This window comes from Seriola aureovittata, chromosome 18, assembly GCF_021018895.1.
Source record: "Seriola aureovittata isolate HTS-2021-v1 ecotype China chromosome 18, ASM2101889v1, whole genome shotgun sequence".
Taxonomy (NCBI): Eukaryota; Metazoa; Chordata; class Actinopteri; order Carangiformes; family Carangidae; genus Seriola; species Seriola aureovittata.
This window is the reverse complement of record NC_079381.1, coordinates 3,658,864-3,679,910: the sequence shown is the minus strand read 5'-3', so window position 1 is coordinate 3,679,910 and position 21,047 is coordinate 3,658,864. Positions and strand designations below refer to the sequence as shown.

General features: G+C 38.3%; 1 protein-coding gene across 1 annotated transcript in view; it reads right to left on the bottom strand.

The window, feature by feature from the left end:
• Window positions 1-21,047, bottom strand: part of LOC130187047 (transcription factor 4-like) — a 235,365-nt gene that overhangs the window by 123,778 nt on the left and 90,540 nt on the right. The window contains exon 6 of the mRNA XM_056404478.1: window positions 7,298-7,356. Coding sequence (XP_056260453.1) covers window positions 7,298-7,356 — 59 coding nt within the window. The remainder of the gene's footprint in view (window positions 1-7,297; window positions 7,357-21,047) is intronic.

Below are 21,047 nucleotides of genomic sequence, written 5' to 3'. Positions count from 1 at the left end.
TTCATTTGTGAAGTTGGTGGAGTGCCCCTTCAAGTATGAAGCTGGAGTCAGGACATGGTTAGCTTAGCTTAGCTTAGCATAAAGCCTGGCTCTAGCTCGTTTGTTTGTTTGTGGTTCTAGCGGATGTCACATGCTGGAGCTACTTTTTGAGGAACAACAATTCATCCTTCCACTTAGTGCTTCTGAGCAGCATCTCCACTGGTGGTTGCCTAGCAACCTCACCGTGACAACAAGACTCTGGGAAGTGGTCTTGACCGCCTGTTGTTGGACAGAAACCAATAACATATTTCCCACAATCTTGAACTATTCCTTCATTAGTTCAGGTAGGTAAAACTTCCTGGTTGAGGTTTGGAAAAGATGGTGATCATTGTTGAAGGAAGCTGACATTTACCGTTGCTAGGTGACAGGATGCGAACAGCAGTCTCCGGTGTCAAAGTCAGACACTTCGTACACCAAACCACTCGCCTCACTCTGCTGTAATAATGCTGTAACAGAGTCAAGCTGTGCTCTACTTAGCTTCTCAGAGACATTATTCACAAAACCACAAAAGACCCTTGTCAGGAAAAGGTAAACAAAGGTTGGTTTAGACGTTTGATCAGACCACCAATGGCAATTGTTTCTCTAATGAAAGCAGTTTCACTCTTGCGAAATTGCCAACTACTGTATCTCCCTGACAGGTGTGAAAATGCTCATGACACGTGATAACTAAGCTTTAAAGTAACTGTCAAGTCAATTGCGGTATGAAACTCGGCAGTGCAGTTCAGTGTCACTCACGGCAGAAAGCCCATAACTCTCACATGGAATATACAGTATGTAGTGAATGAGAATAAAAAATTAAATGATTTCATATTTTAATGATAAATTAAAATAAATCTAAAAAGTGACATCCGTGATGTCACATGCACTCAAACAACACACTCAGTCCATTTCCATCTCTGGAGCTCTGAGTGTATTCATGCCACCTTCTGCCAGCAGACGATTGGTTTTAGAGGGGGTTTGGATGTTTTTAGGGGAGCAGGGCTGGTTGTGGGGGGTTGGGCTCAAACCTTGGCATGAGTCCATGTTTCCCAGCCCCCACCACTCATTTAGAGCTCGAAGAGATTCACTACGAATCTGTCTGTTTCCCAGTTCACATACCCAGTAGCCAACAAGCAGCCAGTTAAGTTCAAGTACATATACTAGCTCAATTGTGCAGAAAATAAACTCTGTTTTTGCCGGAGGGAAACATCTTCAGATCATCAACAGACACAACCGGACTATCCATCCACCTTCACCACTGAAGACAGACACATGAACATGACAACTCCACACAGAGGGCAGAAACAAAAACACGAGGGGCTAACGCTGTCATCAAAAATGTAGTGTGCATTCACAATGGAAACCATTATTAGTGTATCATATCACATAATCACTATTCCATGTAAAATATGTGGGATGAGGCAGTCAATTCACTCATACTGAAAAATCTCAAATAAAATGATGTAATATCTAAATAATGTAATTTAATGATACCAGTACAACGGAATTATTTGAAACGTTAACGAAACAAATGATGATGATAACAAAATGATTGTATCTGTCTTTATGGAAACAACTTTTAATCTAGTGGAACAATCAGGTCAAAGTTTCATTTTTTCCCCCAATTCTTTGGTTGATGATCTAATATGGAAGCAAATATGGTTGTAGACGTCTGAAACTCTGCCGATTGATGGTTGTTTCCGTGGTTGGAAAATAGCTTTGTAGGCAAAATTAAAAAGGGGGATGTTCTCTTCCTGTGCCAGAGCCAGAAAAATAGCATCAGCAAGATTAATGTAGAAATGGCAACAAGCATGGACGAGTCTGAGGTTGTTGTAAGTCAAATTAAAGAAATAACAACTCTTGAACTGACAGCTTCTGTGTCCACTCTCAAAAGGACAGAATAACCCATCCTCTCAAACGGAAAACAGCTAACCCAATGTCAGACTGGATAATGTGATGAAAAGGAAACGACAGTTCTGTAAGATTATCAGGCTAAATGTTCTGGAGCTCAGATGGAGGAAATCTGCAGATCTGTGGTTGCTATTGAGGACACAAACAAAATAATGAGGTATACATTTAAAACTTCCCCACTCTAAAATAAAAAGTGGAGCCAAAATGGGGAACCAAAACCGAAATTACTTCAAAACTCCAATGGTAGAAATGTATTTGGTTTGGTCAGAGACTGGTGGAATAAACTGGGGTCACTGGAAATCTTCCTGCTGCTAGAGTGAGCTCATCCTCCCCTCTAAGTGTTTTTTTTTTCTCTTTCACTAACAGCCGAGGATGAAGCCAGAGGATTTTGGACTTCAGCCCAGCATGTAAATTTATCTGCCATTTCCAAACAATTTCCATCAGGAGCCATTCAGACTGTGTAGCAGGATAATTTGACAGCAGCCCAGTAGGAAAATGGCCAGTGAGGCAGTAATGTTTGATTTATTTCATATTTTTGTCCTCTATGGTTTGCTGTAGCTTCGTACAAAGGCCACAGCTGGATATGAGAGGTGGTTATAAATAAAAGATCAGCGAGTGGCTGCTAAATGGATAGATGGATGGATGGATGGATGGATGGATGGATGGATGGATCAGAAAGTGATCAAGTCAACAAATGGACTGCCAAATGAACAAATGAATACAGTAAATGCATGAATAGTGAATGAATGAGTGTTCAGATGGATAGATGTGTGAGTGATTCGTACAAGAAACTGACAACAACAAATGTGTGAATGAATGAGGGTTCAGATGGTAGGCTGAACTTTGTAAATAGATAAATTAACAAACCAACTGAAATGGATGAAAAATGGAATGAATAAATGAATGGATGTACTGATGGAGAAAAACCACCTAATGAATAAATGAATGAATGAATGAATGAATTAGTGATCAAATAGGCCAATGGATACATTGTTGAACACAGTAAATGAATAAATGAACAAATTATATAATATATGTGTGAGTGAGTGAGTGAAGGAATGAACACATGAATCAATGATTGAATAAATAAATGAATGAATTAATGTTTGATAAAATGAATGAGCGATGAGAGGAACCAATGGATGACTGAGCACTTTAAATTGATATTAACAAACAGTATACATATATAAGTAAATGAATGAATGAATGATCATGTGGGCCACTAAATTGGTGGTTTACACATCAAACGATCAAATTATCCAATATCTAGTGAAAGAATATAGGAGTGAATGAAATGGGTGAATGGATGAGTAATCAGGTGGGCCAGTGGGAAAACAGTTGAACAGTGTGAATAGATAAATTATCTCGCAAATGAATGTATGAGTGAATGAATAATGGATGATAAGGGCCATGGAATGGATTGATGAACTAATGGTCAGATTGACCAATGGATGAATGAACGGATAATAAATTGACAGATTGCCTACTGAATGAATGAATGAATGAATGCATGAATGAATGAATGAGCAGTCAAATAAATAGATTTCAAATGAATACGCAGATAAATGAACACAAAATACATGAAAGCTAGTGTAAGAAAAAAATGCCTGACTTGGTGCATTAACAAATTAATGAATTAAAGGATAAATAAATGAAAGAATGCACCAAACTAATTTTTTAATTCAGAAATAAATGAACAAATTGGTAACTGAACAGCTTACTTTTTAAAAAAGTTATTGCAACAAAAGTACGGACTAAATGAATCAACAGATAAAGTTGTGAATGAGTGAATACGACAAATGAAGAGGTGAATTTATAGAGGCTCACAAGGACAGTTCAAAACATACTCAAGCTCAACCAGCAGCTATATTTAATTCCACCAGTGGAAAGATGTCAGTGTGAAAACTGTTCCAGTACAACTGACACATTTGGCATGAGGCAGATATGACCAGTATGTTCTTTCTCTTTGTGTGTGTGTGTGTGTGTGTGTGTGTGTGTGTGTGTGTGTGTGTGTGTGTGTGTTTGTGTGTGTTTGTTCACAAGGTTGTCAGGGCCAAATCATGTCCTCATGACAGAAAGGGAGATCAAAACCAAAAGGGACGAAGGTCTTTTTACTCCTAAAGTCCAAAAACTACCAGAAGTCCTTCAGGTGCCACAAAGGGATTTTTGCTTCCCTTTATTTTCTTTTTACTCTGCTTCATTCTCTTCATTCACAAGGCATTCTCAATCATTTTGTTTGGTTTGATTGCCCTTGTTGTCAACCACCGTTAGACAGAACCTCTTTAACCAATAATGCCGGTGTTCAACTTCAAAACATGAAGTGTTTTGTTAAAACAAGGAACTTCCTATTTCTGAGGTGTGAAATTAAAATTCAAAGAGGTTCGGTTAGACAAGATTTGCTCAAGCAAAGGTCTGGGATGTTGGTGGGGGGTGGGGCTTCTCTATATAATAATACAATAATAAACTATATGTTCTTTTATAATGGATAACTTTTGATTTATAATTTACAAAATGAAATAAAAAAGTGTAGCTCTGTTTTTCCTTTATAGTTAACTCCAACAGTCTCAACCATTTTTACAATAAACAGTCTTAACACATCTTAACAATTGAACAGCTTCAACACCTCCTTTTCTCTTTCTTCCTCTCTTCTATCACCACTTTCCCCACTTATTTCTCCAACATCATCTCTCACCGTGTGTCTGTATCTCACCGACTGACTCTGATTGTGCCGTGACGCTAGAAAAGCTGCGCTGGTTAAAATAGATGTGCTCAATCAAAATGAAATAATTCTCAATAATTTAGGTTATAGGTTATAGTTATGCCTATTAGTGACCTCAGCTTTTGGGCTTATTTCCCCTCCTCAGAAGTGGTTTAGAAACTGCTACTCATGAGTACACATCAACATCTACCTATCTACCTATCTACCTATCTATCTATGTATCTACCTATCTATCTATGTATCTATCTATCTATCTATCTATGTATCTATCTATCTATGTATCTATCTATCTATCTATCTATCTATCTATCTATCTATATATCTATCTATCTATCTATCTATCTATCTATCATGAGGGAATGAGGCCTTCCTGTCACTGTGCTATGTTAGCATGTTTGACTGGGTGACTGATCCTTTGTGACATGTATCTGTGGATCTGCCACACACCACAGTCAAAGAGCTGAATGAGCTTTCTTGTCATTGAACGCCATAGCGACTGCATCATTATCAAGAGTTTCATGTTTGAGAGAGAGAATGCTCACAGGTTACACTACACGCTCATGGCTCCTTTCACAAATACTTCCCTGTGTGACGTTGGATGTATGATTCTCATTTATATTATATACAGTCAAAGTTCAGACGCGATGGAATAGATGGAATAGATGGGATGGGGTGCACTGTCTCCACTGCACCCCATGACTTTAGACAGCAGCACAGTGTGCAGACACAACTCTCTCATTCGACATGTTGAGTTCAAATCCTCATCAAAGAAATCATAAAAGTGATATCTCAATTTGGAATACATCTTTTTAGCAGCATTAACATGTAAGACCATGAAAGTATTATGATGTTTTGAAAAGTTCTGCCGCAACTATGAAAGGTGAAATTGCTGTACATCTGAATTACTGTACAATTAAATAATATAATCTACTGTAATTCCCCTCAGGGAATAACCAGCTTTCATCCAATCTGAAACTCAAACATCAGTGTAGCAGCTTCCATATATGCATTATGATCTGTAACATCTTTTAGCACAACTTTGGTTTTCACAAGCAAGGAAATGGATTTGTTTGATAAGCTTTAATTAATAGATGTTGGAGGCTAGAAAAAGAAAAATAAATCCTTAACATCAGACTCAATCAACAGGTCCGACAGCCTGCACTGGAACGGAACGTATGTGATTTCTATAATTTCAAAAACCGAAAAGGTGGTCATCAAATTACAGCGAGCACATCAAGCCTCTCGCCGTTAAATATTCCACCAGCAGAATCAAACGCCAACATCTGTATATGTTTTTAATCATCGCCGCGCATCTTCTCATGGATGCATATGGTCCGTGAGAACCGAGAGGGAAAGATTTCAGTGCGGATTTTAAACCCAGCTACAACCGACGTCCTCACAACACCTGCTGCCACCGCCGACGATAAATATTCCATTGAAAACAATTAATCCTTAAAGTTAGAATTAAAAATGATTTGCTTTATGAAGTTGGGAATATGTGATGAAGTTAGACATCTCTCTGGAAAACAAAAAAGCCAATCATAAAAAAACATATAACAGCTGTTGTTTATATTAGTCATGAGGATGATTGACACATAAGGAGCTGAGAGCGCGCTATGGTTTTTACTATGTGAACTTTAAACAAGTGATGATGCTGATGATAATAGTGCTGCTACCTGCATGATTTCGAGACAGCAGGGGAGTTGTGAAAAGAGGGTTAGTCTGGGGAGGGATTTGTAGCTAGAAAAATGATCATGTGAGAACTGAAACTTTATATTTTAATATACATACTGTATCAGATATGTTTGATGACTCAGCTTGAACTTGGGAGCATATACATACATTTATCCTGTAATGTGTCCGTTGTAGGAGCTAGCAGTGCAGCGTGAGGTAGCCTGTGTGTTTGGATTTCAGTTGGCAAAAACTATATTTACATTCCCAAAAGAGTGGGATTCTACTCTAATTTATTTATTCCTCTCATATCCTCTTCTTCTTGATCTAACAAAGCAAGGGATGGAGGTGTGGTTGGAGGCCAACAGTCATGCATAACTACAAAACTCACTTACTTGCAAGGTCACGCCCACTTTTCAATGATCCGATCAAATGTAAGGATTTTGTTTAAATCCCGACCCACATATTCTGTTTCACTAAAGATGCTCTAACTTCCCTTTCACTGTAACTTTAAGACCATTTGTGTCATCCTCAAAGACATTCAGTAATCTTGTGCTGCCAAGCTAACAAGCTACATGCTAATCCAGACAAAAGACATTTAGCCACATGCTAAATGCTGCTCTGATGAAAGCAGCGGTGACCTCGCTGCACTCTTGCTCTCTCCTTGATGCTTCAGATTGGTTTAAGAAAAATTCAAACACACCAGGGACAGGATGTCAGCATTCTCACCGACTCCACTGTTCACAGTTGTTAATGTAAAGTCCAGTGTGAGGGATGAAGAGTCAGGAGCTTAAATCCTTCGTCTCAGGGACTGAACATCCTCTACCACTGACCTCAGATCAAACCCAGACACTTTTCTCTCCTCTGTCTCCCTGCGTCTGTTTACTGCTTTCACACACACACAAAAGCACTAAAGCTGAGCGACACACCCACAAAAAAAAAAAACAAGATGAAGAAGAAATTTACAGTGAGACTGACCTGGTGGCAGTGTGGGTTGGACTCTCTGCCGTACGAGTATGAACTCCTCTCTGTTTTACCTGCAGGAGGAAGAAAAGAGAAGTTAACAGAGGGAATCACCTCAACAAAGACAAGTCCTCATCTTTACAGGAAATTCATCCACACACTTACTACTTAATCTGTGAAGCCAACGAAATTGCAAGCATTTATTTGTCCATCCATCCATCCATCCATCCATCCATCAATCATAATCATCAATTACTCACTCACTCACTAACTCTCTCACTCACTCACTCACTATTTAAAATTAAGTTTAAACCTCTGTAAATGTTAATTGAACTTTATTCATTCATTCATTCATTCATTCATTCATTCACTCTTTGCAAATTGCCTTAAAATCTGGTCCCTTAATTCTGACCACTATAAAATAATTGTTTTTTTTTCAGATCAGTAAAATGTTAAAATTGATTTTGACTATTGATGAATCAAATGATTCCACTTCTCAGAAACATTCACCCCCGATAAAATAAAACAACAGGATGAATTTTGAAATATTTCCCTGATACACTAGAAGTATTTTTAATCTTTCATCCATTCATTCATAGACTCATTCATTCACAATTTGATTGGGAAACATTTTCAGTAAAAAAAATGCCACAGCCAGTTTTCCTGATCAGAGTCTCCACAGTGTGTGTGTGTGTGTGTGTGTGTGTGTGTGTGTGTGTGTGTGTGTGTGTGTGTGTGTGTGTGTGTGTGTGTATGTGTGCGCGTGTGTGTGTGTCTGTGTGTTCTGTATGTTTCCTTCCTCACTGATCTCCCAGTGCAACAAAACTGACATCTGCTATCTATACATTTGCAGTGCATAGATCCATATACAGGAAGAGAAAGTTCTTTGTGTTACAGCATCCAGCTTTGAAAACAGAAAGTGCACTTTCATTCTCCACTTTCCTTCAGTTGTGGATTTAGAAAACAAACTAAATGCGAGACAAGGTATTCAATTACAAACATGTAGAGAAGAAGCAAATCTCTAATGTGTCTCAGATCACTGCTGATGTTGTTATCTCTCTACAGTCAAACTGATAAGACACTGATTCAAATCCCAAACTTTCCAGAGGTGATGTAGAAGAGAAAATTCACCTCTGTCACATCTGTACTAGTATTCTGCATCAGCCCTGTGAAAGTTCACCACATGTGGTTTGGCTCTTTCCTTCCTCTCTCCTGCTGGACACTTGTTGGTCCATGGAGACTCTTCAATGTACTTGCAAAGGCAATCAGCACTGCTGAGAAACCACCTGGACGCTCCAAATGGAATATGTCCAGTTCTTGATCATGTGACTGTGCAGTCATCACAGTGGCCTCTGCAAAGTTATGAGCTGATGCAGAGAAAATTAAAACTCCCTGCTCAGATACTCTGGACACTGCATGCCAAGGACTTTTTTTTTTTTTTTTTTTTTTTTTTTCGCTCTGTTGTGGGATTTTTTGATGGAACCTTAAAGTGCAGTGAATTTTGGTGTCACCAGTAAATCTAGCTCACTATTAGGGCTGCACAATTAATCAAAAATATAAACGCAATGTGGCCAAGTGAAATATCCAAATCGCAGAAGCTGCAGAAAGGCATACAAATCACATTCTCCAGGCGTAAAGGTACAACACTCAACAGAAATCGCATCATCATCTTTTTTTTAATGTTTTCAGTGAAAATGAAATGACGATTTTACATGACGGAAATGCTGCACATTGTGCCGACATACTATATAGTAAAGAAAGGGTGATTCCAAACATACCCCAAGTATTTACCAATGCCTTACCAACTGCTTCGTAGCAAAGACCTAGCAGCCATCATTCGAAGATCCTCATAATGTACCAGCAGAAAAACCCAAACACCAGAGCAACCACCTAACAACCACCTCAAATACCCTGGTAACCCTGCCAACCATGCTGTGCAATCACCTGGTGACACGGCGCAGAATCAGGTAATACTGCTAAAATCCTCAATCATTTTATATCTAGTTTTATATTGCCGTATTGATATATATGTGTAATATATTATATTTTTTAGATAATCATTAGAAAAACTTCATGGATAAAATAACAACACAGAAATGTTCGTTTTTTCTTCATCAGCTTTGATAGCTGACAAAGAAAAGACCAGTATCTGCTCACTGCTCTGAAACATTGCCCACAACAGTGAATGCACCCTGAGATATTACAGAGACAGCCTACCTCTCATTTTAACATATTTATTGTCATATCACCCAACCTGCTGCAATTGTGATGTATTTCATATTATTTCCTCCAAAACAGACAGTGTCCAGTTTTTCATCATGTGACTTATGTGGAGTTTGAGTTTGGAGCTGGTGAGCAGGAGGTTAAACTCTCTGCTGAGACCATCTAAACAGTGCATACCACAGATACTTCTGCAAGAAGAAAATAAGCTCCACTTATCGATGCCCTGACAACCATTTCACTATCAAAAACCTCACCAGCCAGTACACAGAATTTACTTTTGAAAATGTTGCTTTTTGTAGTTTTATTATCTATACTGTATTTCTTAGAGTTGATTTTTGTGAAAAAAAAAAGAAAAGAAAAAGAAAAAGAAAAGAAGATGCTCTGTTGTTTTCTGTTAGTGCAGCTTTTCTTTGCTTTAAATATAGTGTTGTATCATTTTCTTTCCTTTTTGGAGCTACAGTCCATCTGATAACGCAGTTTATGGCCGTGAAAAAAAGAGCGCAGACATCTTCACCTTCCCAAACTGTCTTTATAGAACATCTTTGGTCAAACATGTTTAAACATGTGTTTGAGAGAAATCAGACATCAGAGCTCTTTAAACGCAGGCCAAGAATTGATCAGTGCATGACAAGAAGGTGAAGCCTCTTTGGCAGGTAACCGACCATCGTTTTAAAACACAAACCGAGCATGTCTGGCTGTGAGAGAAGGTGTCTGATGAATTTTGAAAATGCAGCGGCCGCTGCTGCGTACAAACAACAAAGCTAATTTCCTCTCCAGCTTCTGAACAGGCTTTCCTCTCCTCCGAGCTGCGGGACCGCTTCGATGCCTATTTTTACCACACAGACCCTCTTTTTGGATAAAACCTTAAATCTTCAGCCAGTCTAAATATCAAACCACGGTTAGTGTGTAATTACATTCTGCGGTCGGTGCAGCCGTACGAGATGAAATGGAGGGGTTTCATAGCGAGCGTATGTGGAGGAAAATGAAGCGTGTATGTGGTGAAGGGTTTGAATCAGGCGTGTATAGACCAGCACTGAATACATGCCAACATGGTAGTCGATGCAGAAGAGGTTGATAATTACAGGCGTACAGAATGGGAATGTGGTCGACTCTGTGTGTGTGTCGGAGTGTGTGTGTGCGTGTGTGCGTGTGTGTGTGTGTTTTTGTGTGTGACCGATACAGCGGCCTCGGCTTCAGCTACGACTGATGCCAGCTGGACCGGTTTGGCACATATACAAAGACTCCCACACACACACACACACACACACACACACACACTGGAAATGGCTGGCAGAGATGCACACACACACAAACACACACATACGTGTAAATATGTACAATATACATACATATATATAGCCCCATACATACACACAGACACACACGTGCAAATGTACTTTTGCATGGTACTGAAATATATCCATACACAGAAACACATGCATTTAAAAATACTAATTCAGGACCGCACACACACACACACACACACACACACACACACACACACACACAATCACACAAAGATCCATTCAGATTTGACATTGCACACACCTCTGAAAATGATCACATCCTGCAACGAATTCAAAAATCCCTCACCCGCAGTTTCTTGTCTAAATTCTAAATATAGGCTAAATGTTGTATTTGACATGAATGCTTATATGATTCTGAAACCCACTACAATCAACTAGAATTTTATCTTTTTGAATTTGTGTCAAAAGGTTATAGTGTGCAGAAAAATGCACCAGTGTCTTATATGTAATTGAAGCTACAGTTTTTTAAAGACATTTATCCATTAAATAAATAAATAGATAAATTAATAATAATAATAATAATAATAATAATAATAATAATAAATATTTTTTTTATGGAAAACATTAAATCTAAGGTCTGATCAGTTATTACCTCATTCATTTATTCATTCTATTATTCAAAAGTCTATTATTTTGACCACACATTTAGTAATAAACTACATAACATGCATTTATAGAAAGAGGCACAGGACTGAAAAAGCACAAAAACAAAACAACAGGCCTGTGTCATTTTGGATCAAGCTTGTTCATCTGTTAGACCCCTCTCAAAAATAACATTTAGGCCTACATGCAACCCCTCAATCCCAATAAATCAATCTATCAATCTATCAATCTATCTATCTATCTATCTATCAATCTACACAAACAAACGGTGCTGCTGAATTGGTAATCAATTACAGCCCCTGAGTGACACACACGTTCTGAAGGCCTATATTAAAAAACATGAAATTAAAATAAAAAATGTTAATATAAACTATAGCTTAATATTAAAATATATATATATATATTTTGGATTCCTGTTGGCAGCCACAACAACAGCAGCAGCTGCTGAACGGTCATAGAAAAATTACAATAAAGAAAAAGAAAAAAAAAAAAAACAATTATATTATTAACTGTTATCTTTAAGTTCATACAATAGTGTCATTTTACATTCTGTTGATATTTTGCTATTTTATGTTTAAATGAAAAATTGGAAATATACTCCTCACGTTTATAAACCAGTTTCAGTTACCCAATTCTGCACAGCCAATGCTCACAATCTGAAGACCATTTGTAGTCAAAGTACTGGCGTGCGTTCTGATACGTAGGAAAAAATGGGAATGGATATATCATTTTTTTGGATTTTCTTTTTATGTCTTTTAGATAATTGTTTATCAGCACTCGCAAATTATGAATGAAAGTGTGTGATATTTCACTATTTCCATCATTTTTTACACAATTTTAATTGTTGTGTGTTATTACATTTTGTTGCGATACATAGGACAAAAATATGCATATATGACTTCCATTATAGTGTCATATCAATATCTCCCCTTAGAACTGTCATTAAGTAAGCATACAGAGTTGTTATTGTATTTGATCATTGACAACTTAAATCTGAACCAAAACAAGCAACACAGTGAGATTTTAAATGCTCGTAATGTCCTTAGTAAATTATAGGTTTTTGTCAAAGTAAAAAACCTGAAAATAAACCATATGACTACATAGTGTTTATTAAGTGATTTGATAGTTTTGTAAATACTGTAAATACTGCAGTGAATCAATTAAGACAACAATGACCCAGATACAGGAGCTACCTCTAATACTAAAAAATAAAAGAATGACCTGTACAACTGTACAACCCCAGTTCTTTACTTCTGTCCAAAAGCACTGACCTTTTCACCTACACCATCTCTGCAGCCGAGCTCATGTATTACACACGCAAACAAAAATCCCTGGTATTTTAATTTGGCTGTTAAAGAGAGAGCAGCATTAAAGGAAAAAAAAAAAAAAAAAAAAAAAAAAAAACAGGCAGGGCTGGAGCAAAGCAGGATGGGAAGGGTCAGCCACAAGATCACACACCCTGTCACAGTACACTGTGAATAGACGCACACGCACACACACACACACACACACACACACACACACACACACACACACACACACACACACACACACACACACACACACACACACACACACACACACACACACATCTCATTTTCCTGCCTCAAACTGGAAAAGACATTTTGAACCACAGAAGCCATTACTTGATAACAAGAGGGGAGTTTATTAATAAATTAAAAAAAGTCACAGAGCAAAATATGTCCGAATAAAAACCATGAAATCCATTTTTAAGTGGATTATTTCTTTAAAAGGTCTTTAACCACTGATGGAAATTCATTTTCTTCTCAGTTATGCCCAGATAATTGAGTTTTCTGTTTTTCAGCAGATGAGGTACCTGCTGTGATCTGTTTTAGAAATGTAGAAAACAGGAAAACTTGCTAATATCAGGGGAGAAGGTAAAAAGTCTAAAATCTGACTATTTCATTACATAAAAATTTAAATGACAAAATATATTCAGCAGTTCAGCTCTAGTCTCTTCCGCAGTGTTCTCTGATGCTATCAGACTACTTTGGATTGATTCCCAGCAAAACCTCTTCCCGCCTCTTCTCTGTTTCCCTCTCATCCTCCCTACTCTCCAAAATAAAAGCACTACAAGAAACTTTTCTGGGTTCGTCAACCTCAGAAGACTCATTTACAAACAGCTTTTTATCTGATATCAGATTAATATGATCTGACAGTACTTCTAGGGCCTCATATCAAGGTTTTTAAACATCAGAGTGGGAACCTCCAAGAACATCTTGTTAGAGGGATATTTTAACCACAACGATGTGAGCAGGGTTCTGAGGGTTCTGAAACATCAGAACGTTCTTAAAAATCCTTACTGGAAAGGTTTCTCAAACCATGACAGCGCTTCCAGGAAACATCTCACATGTAGGAGTTCTTATAAAACTGCCTTCATGAAAAGTTCCCAAACACAACAATGCTTCAAAGAACACTGAACATAAAGTGGTTCTTCACCACTGAACAGCTCATTGAAAAACACTTTTGCATCTTTTCTCGAATGGCTGTTTCAAGAAACCTCAAACATATTATGTTCTTTAGTCTTTAAGGTTTTATTGAAGAGCGTCCAACAAAAAAGGTTGTTCAGGTGTGTTTTTCATCCAACAGTTTCATAGAGGACTAGAAAAGAACCGTAGCCATCCTACAAAGAACCTAATCAACCTCAGGAGACTCTTTGACACACCTATTTTCAAAAAGGTTTGTTTGATTGGATGACACTTACAGGAAGTTGTACCAGGGTTCAGAAACCTCAAACATGTTAATGCATGCAATGTGGGAAACCTCAGCACATTCTTAGAAAACCTTACTTAAAAGGGTTCGCAAACCATGACAGAGCTTCACGGAACCTTTGACATTTGGGTTTTCTTTGAAAATTGCTTTCATGAAGGCTTCTCAAACCACAACTGAAGAGAGGTTCTTCAACCCCAGGTTCATTAAAGCTCATAACAAGTATTTCCTGAACAACTTTCATGTTGCGTTAATGCTTGGCCATGTGTCCATCCAATCTCTGACTTTACAACTGTTGTTGTTGTTGTCTACCTTTGGCATGTCCTTGTGCAACCGATTCTAAAGACTTATGAATCTTGGAGTTCTTGAGTTCTGATTGAACACGAAGAAAATTCTAGGAAAAAAAGCTATTGCATTTAACTCGTTTGCAAACATGTGAGTTTGTGCAATAGGTGGCAAAAAATGCTAAAAGCTCAAAAATGCGCCCCTTGGTAACCAATGCTAAAATCTTGTCACTGTACAAATTTTTTGATCAGTGATAATAATGATCATCTAGTTCATTTTCAAATAAAAATACCAAAACATTTGCTCATTACAGCTTGTCAAACATTCATGATTTGATATTGTCATCAGCTGAAATGTTTGGGGATTTAGGACTGTTGGTGGAACTAAATGTAAGAAGTCACTTATGGCTCTAATAGCTTGTCGTGGATATTTGTCCTTATTTTTGATATGTCAATCAAAACACTGATACCAAAAATGACTGCTAATTGCTTTCTTACATGTAACCCCCATAAGCGTAATCGGATTGAATCACACAGAAGCATTGCTGCTGTCATGTCGTGCTGTCTGTGTCTAAATCTTCCCTTTTTATTTCTACTCTCAGCTGTCAGACAAAAGCAAAAAAAAAAAGAAAAAAACATCTAAATAATCTAAAAAACAAACACTGGATTGTCTCAAATCTCAAAGGGAGTCCTGAAAAGACAGTTTTCTAACCTCGACTCTATTTCCGCCAAACTCTACATTTCTCTGAGGAACCCCGCGGTGACATTTTTTCCCAGACGACGAACCTAAACAGGCTCAGTGGCTGTGAGAAGGACCCCCAAATGAACCGCCGCTTGTTAGAGTGTGCTGGCTGCAGAGGTACAAAAGGTGGAGGAGGGGAGGTCAGCCCACTCTGCTGTATAAAGCCCATAGAGAAGTCGGTGAGCCAGGAGGACCAAATCTCTGCTAATCCACAACGCCAACAGACGGAGAGGAAACACAAATCAGCTCCATTACAAGCTGAGAGCTCACAGGAACCAGGACGCTCTGCTAGACTCTTATTACTACACTACGTATTAAGAGGCCTTAACTTCTCCTCTTATTAACCCAGTGCTAAAATTTTCATCCAAGAAAAAATCTTGATCAAACATTTTGCCTGTTTTAAAACAGATTTAAGGTGGCAGATTAGACAGGAAGTGACACGCTGACCTTGTGGAGATCGCATGATACTATAGATCAGATTTAAGTTCAGGTATGGAATACATTTTTTAATTTCAGTTTCAAACTAAAAACGTCTTAGGTTGACAAAAAAAGATTTACATTCCAGCGTGATCATTAACCATCAGCAGCCGGCTTTATATACTGTAGGCTACAGCTCAAAATGAATGTATTTGATTTATTAAAATGGGTGTAAATCCCCTTTAACATTCACCACCACTGCTAAACCACTAAAATGACCTTGTTCCTCAACAGCTAAAATCCCCAAACGAAAACCAGACGTCTGACATGTAAAAAAAAAAAAAAAAAAAAAATCACGTACAGGTGCGTGTGATTTTCAGATTTCAGATATTATGTGACATGTAAGACATCACTTATGAAAACTGATGTTTAAGCGCATGGTTTTCTGACTTTTCACTTGTAATGTAATATATTGTTTTTGGTAATGGGGTTTTGTTTTTCACCGTAAACCTGAACCCTAATGTAATATGAAAATAAAAGTTATAGTAACATTAAGCATTACTCTAAAACAACAAAAGACGACACTCGTGCTTCTTGTGTGTTTTTCCTCCTGTGTTCGACCCTGAATGTGACCGACCGAGCCACAAACACAAAAACAGCTTCAGTTTTGGGAAACTAACAAGCTGCAGATATCCGCACTGTGTGTCTCTCTGTGTTTGGATGAAGACCAGAAACCTGAAGTCCTGTCTGTCTCATCAGTGTCTCTTCACTTCGCATGACGTCACACCACCGGTTTCCGAAAAGGTCAATGTTCATATTTGACCCAACAAGACTGACACAATCCACAACAGGATACAACACCAGAGAGCCAACACTCAGAACACATGATCCAAAACCAGTGGATGTGTGTGTGTGCGTGCGTGTGTGTGTGCGTGTGTACTCTGGTCGAAGACTGACACTCAGACCTTACGGTTTCCTTTTGTCACATGTTGCAACATCTGTGTTTTATTGTTATTTCCCCCGATTTTCTTTCATACTTATTTTTTCCAGTTTCATCGCAGGATCACTGTTTTCATTTTGGATCTGGCCCTAGCTTTGTAAAACAAATCACTTATCGAATCGTCCGTTCATGGTCGCTCTGGCTCACTCGCCGATGTCTGACATTACAGGCATCCGCAAACACTGGTGACATAATACAAACTCTGCGAACTCGATGACACGTCGACGTTCTAAAGTGTGAACAAAGGGGGGAGCGACAAGTCTCTTCCCTCTTGCCGTCCGTCATGTTAAAGTAAGAACTTGTGTTTTTTTTTTTTTTTTTTATAACTTGATCTGTCGCTCCTGAGATTCTGTCACCTGCAGAGCGCAACAACCATAAGCAGACTTGGACCATCTCTAGGTGCACTCCAGTTATTGAGAAATATATTTTCATGCAGTTGGACTCATTTTAATTTGCAAGAGATGGTCAGTCAGAATCTGCAGCAGACACCTGATCTTAGTCCTAAAGGTCGACATCCACAAACCACGGGATCCTTCTCCTCCTACGATGAAACCTGACTGGTAAACACTTGTCGTGTCTTGTGCAAACCACACCTCCTGACGAGTGTCATCGTGGATGGTGAGATGGAGGCACTGACACAGACCAGGGTTCACCTCCTGTGTCCCATGTGTGGTTAGATTTTGGCTGCTAACAAACTTCATTTAAATGCAGGAAAGATGGTTAAATATTTTAAAAAAGTAAACAAAGAGGAAGGAGCTTCCTTCCTTCCACTGACACCAAATAACACAGTAATATCTTCTGTAATACAAGGCAATGCTGTGGTTTTCTTCTTCATTAATTAGTTCTTCCATGTTAATGTTAATCTTAATTAGTTTAATAAAGTTCCATTAACTGCAACACAACAACAAAGTGATTACATCAGCAACTGCGACCTCAACACACAGAGCCACAGTTCATTAGCTGCTCACATCAGTTATCGATAGAGAAGAAGAGAAGAAGAGAAGAGAAGAGAAGAGAAGAGAAGAGAAGAGAAGAGAAGAGAAGAGAAGGAGAGGAAGCGAGGAGGCAAGACAGGAGTGAAGTGAATAACAGAGGAAACAGAGGAGAGGAGTGAAGACAAGAAAGAAGTGATAATAGAGACGGTCGAGAAAAGGAGAAGAAAGGAAGAGGACAAGAGACAAATACAAGACACAAGAGGACGAGGATGAGAGGAAGACTAAAGCTGGGCAGAGAGGAGGACAGAAAAAAAGAAAGAAGAAGAAGAAGAAGAGAGGATTGTGTTTGATGGTTTAAATGTTTCGAGCTTTAATTTAAACTTTGGTGCAGAATAGTTTGATTTAATTTAAGAGAACAAGAAAAAGACAAAGCATGACCATCTCTGTCTCCATGTCAACATGAACACACAGGAGGTCGGTGGGTGTTAATGTGTTTGTCTACTTCCTGATTCTGACAGGCCATTAAAGAGACTGAGATGACTAACGACAGCAAAAAGATTAACTAAATAAAACCGCTTTTCATGTTACAGACAGATTTCATCCAGACATTTTCAAATATTATTTATTTGTTTATTTGATGTTTCATTTTAATTCAGAGTCACAGAGAGAAAATGTTTGTTGTATGAGTCAGTGTCAGAGTCTCCATCGTTTCTTTTTTATAATTTCATTTGTTTGGCATCTTTTATTTCTTCATTCTTTTCTCTCGTTTTTTGTCTGTTTGTTATATTAAGTATTACAAGATGTAGTCGCCTCAGTGGAGGATGGATTTTGTCCGTCACTTATCTATTACATTTTGTCAGTTTTTTATTAAGTTCCTTTTTTTTCTTTTTTTTTTTACTTTTATTTATTTTCTATTTAGTTTAGATTTACCAAGAGGAAGAAGTAAAGGTATAGAGTTGCTCTGAGAATTAATATTAAAGTCCATTTATCCTGACAGTTGGAATTGTGTTCATTTATCAGTTTTCTCAGTGCGTTACAGTCCATATGTTTTTATTCAATCACAAGGAAAAAAAAAAAAGCGCAGAGTTGTTGACGTTGCCTGAACCCAGTTTGTCTTCTTTCATTTCTCTTTCACTTCTTTATTTGGTATTTCTGATATTAGAACAAATAAAACACAAGATGAAGGTGTTCAAAGTCAAGGAGACTTTTTTTTGATCAGTCTTGTCCATCACTTTGTCCATCACAACTGAATTTTGCATTGTTGTTGTTTTTATGTATATAGACTCATCAAACACAAAGAGAATGGTGGAGCTATTCTCAATGACGGCATCAGTCTTTTCCTTTTGACTGAGTTTGTCCATCACGTTTGACACCTATCACTTCCTGGTTTTCCTTCAGGAGGAAGGAAAAAAAACAAAAAAAAAAAAACAAGGAGATGGAGTTGTTCAAGAACTCGCTGTCGACGTCTAGACTCTTTCTTTCAGCGGCTGAGAGACACGTCGAGTCTTTGTGCGTGTGAAAGGAAACACTCAGAAGACGTGATCTCCTCTGACATCCATATAATGAGTCCATTTTAATAAACTATGTGACTAATAGTGCGATTTGACGAGGATGGCGAGATGATGAGAGGGAAGAAAGGGAAGAGAGAAGAGAAAGATCGGTGGGGAGGGGGGAGGAAGATGGATAGAAGAAGGGTTAAACTCCCTCTTCCTGCATGCTGTGTGTGCGTGCGTGCGTGTGTGTGTTTGTGTGTGTGTGTATGACAGGGGGGAGGGTTGGACTGTGCAGACATGAATCATTCTGAGTGATTCAAGCGTTTCCATGACACCGCCGGGCACCGGTCCAGAAGTTTCTACAAAGTCTGAAAGGTACCAACACACACGCACACACACACACGCACACACAGACACACACACACACACACACGCACACACAGACACACACACGTACACTCTCTCTAACAGACACTCTGAAATGATCCTGCCAGCTCTGAATTTGAAATAATCTATATATTTATTCATGCCGTTGTCTTCACATGTAAAGCGTAACATTTTTTGGGATCAACATTAATTTAACAGACGATGGTCGATGAGTAACCGCCCCCCCCATCCCCCCTCCCCTCCCTTCTTCAATCCCAGCAGGCATTTATTTCTTGGCACCCGAGCGAGTGAATACATCTAACAACAGATGAACATATACGAGCGACGGGGACGACTCCAGAGATGCAGCATCCAGCTCACATCTGTCGGCTGCTACCTTCAGCCCAACGCGCTGACTGGACCAGGACTCTCATTTTCTGAAGTTAGATTGTGTACATTACAAATTGTTTGTTGTTTCATTTTTGTACATAAAACTCTCTTTAATTCTAATTCTCTTAAAGATTTTCTTCGTTAAACATCTCAATGACAATGAAGAATCAACGCTTATGAATAAGTTATAATAGTGACAATAAATTGGAACGACATAGAGATACACAGACAGTGCATCTCGTTATCTAATCTAATAAGATTAGTAATAGTAGTAATAGTAACAAATCCGATCTTATTTTGGTAGTATTCTCTTATTTTCTGCAATAGAAAATGTAAAGGTTTTAGTATTCACTGTTACCTGGTGTTTATCTTCAAAAATCTAGTTGTTAAAATGTTATTTTTTTAAAGGAGCATTAAAGTTACCTGACCTCATCTGCACAGCTTTAACCTTTTGACTTGAAGTGCTGTGAACTTGCTTTTACTCAAAGTGGCTGAGAATGAAGCATCTAGTTCATGAATCTTGAGGCACGTAAACAACGTTTAATATAGTAAAACCACATCCTGTCCTGTAACTGCAGTGCATTCTGGTCCAACGAGGCAGCTGCAGTGTACTATATAGTGGTGTAGTCTCTGTTCCCAGCAAAAGTAGTAGTGATTGTAGCTGAAATAGTCTCAAAAGCAGATTATGATGTAAAGAAATGACTGTCACACCTGTAGAAACGTAGGTAAATACCCCAGCAGGCAGAAATACGTGGGGCTCTTAATGACTGACTTCAGGCAGATGTAAAATTTTAGTTGGAAATGAAATGCGGGCTCATATCAAACAATGCAGGCTAACTGCTAACTGACAGAGTTACATTTAGCAGATGTTGTGTTTTGGTCGCCATAGCTACTCTATGTCAAAATGGTGCTGGTTTGAGACACATGGAAGATGTTGGATTTTGGTCACTTAACAACGCAACTTAAAACCAACAAATGATCAGCTTCTGGTGTGGTCAGTATTGTACGTCACATTGATGTTGACATCAGACATTCCCGAATTTTGGTCACAAACTACATTTGACCAAATGTCAACATTTAACGCGGCCAGCGGCGGACTGAATCATTAACGACATAATGAATATTGACATTATTTCCAGTAATGCAGTGTTTTTGAGTCAGGCACTACACAATGTTTTGTGCAGACGGTTTCTAGAGTGCAGATGGGTATGAAGTTAGAAAAAGTGTTGAATCAACTGAAGAAAATGTTTGTTATGAAAGTTGTATATTGTAGAC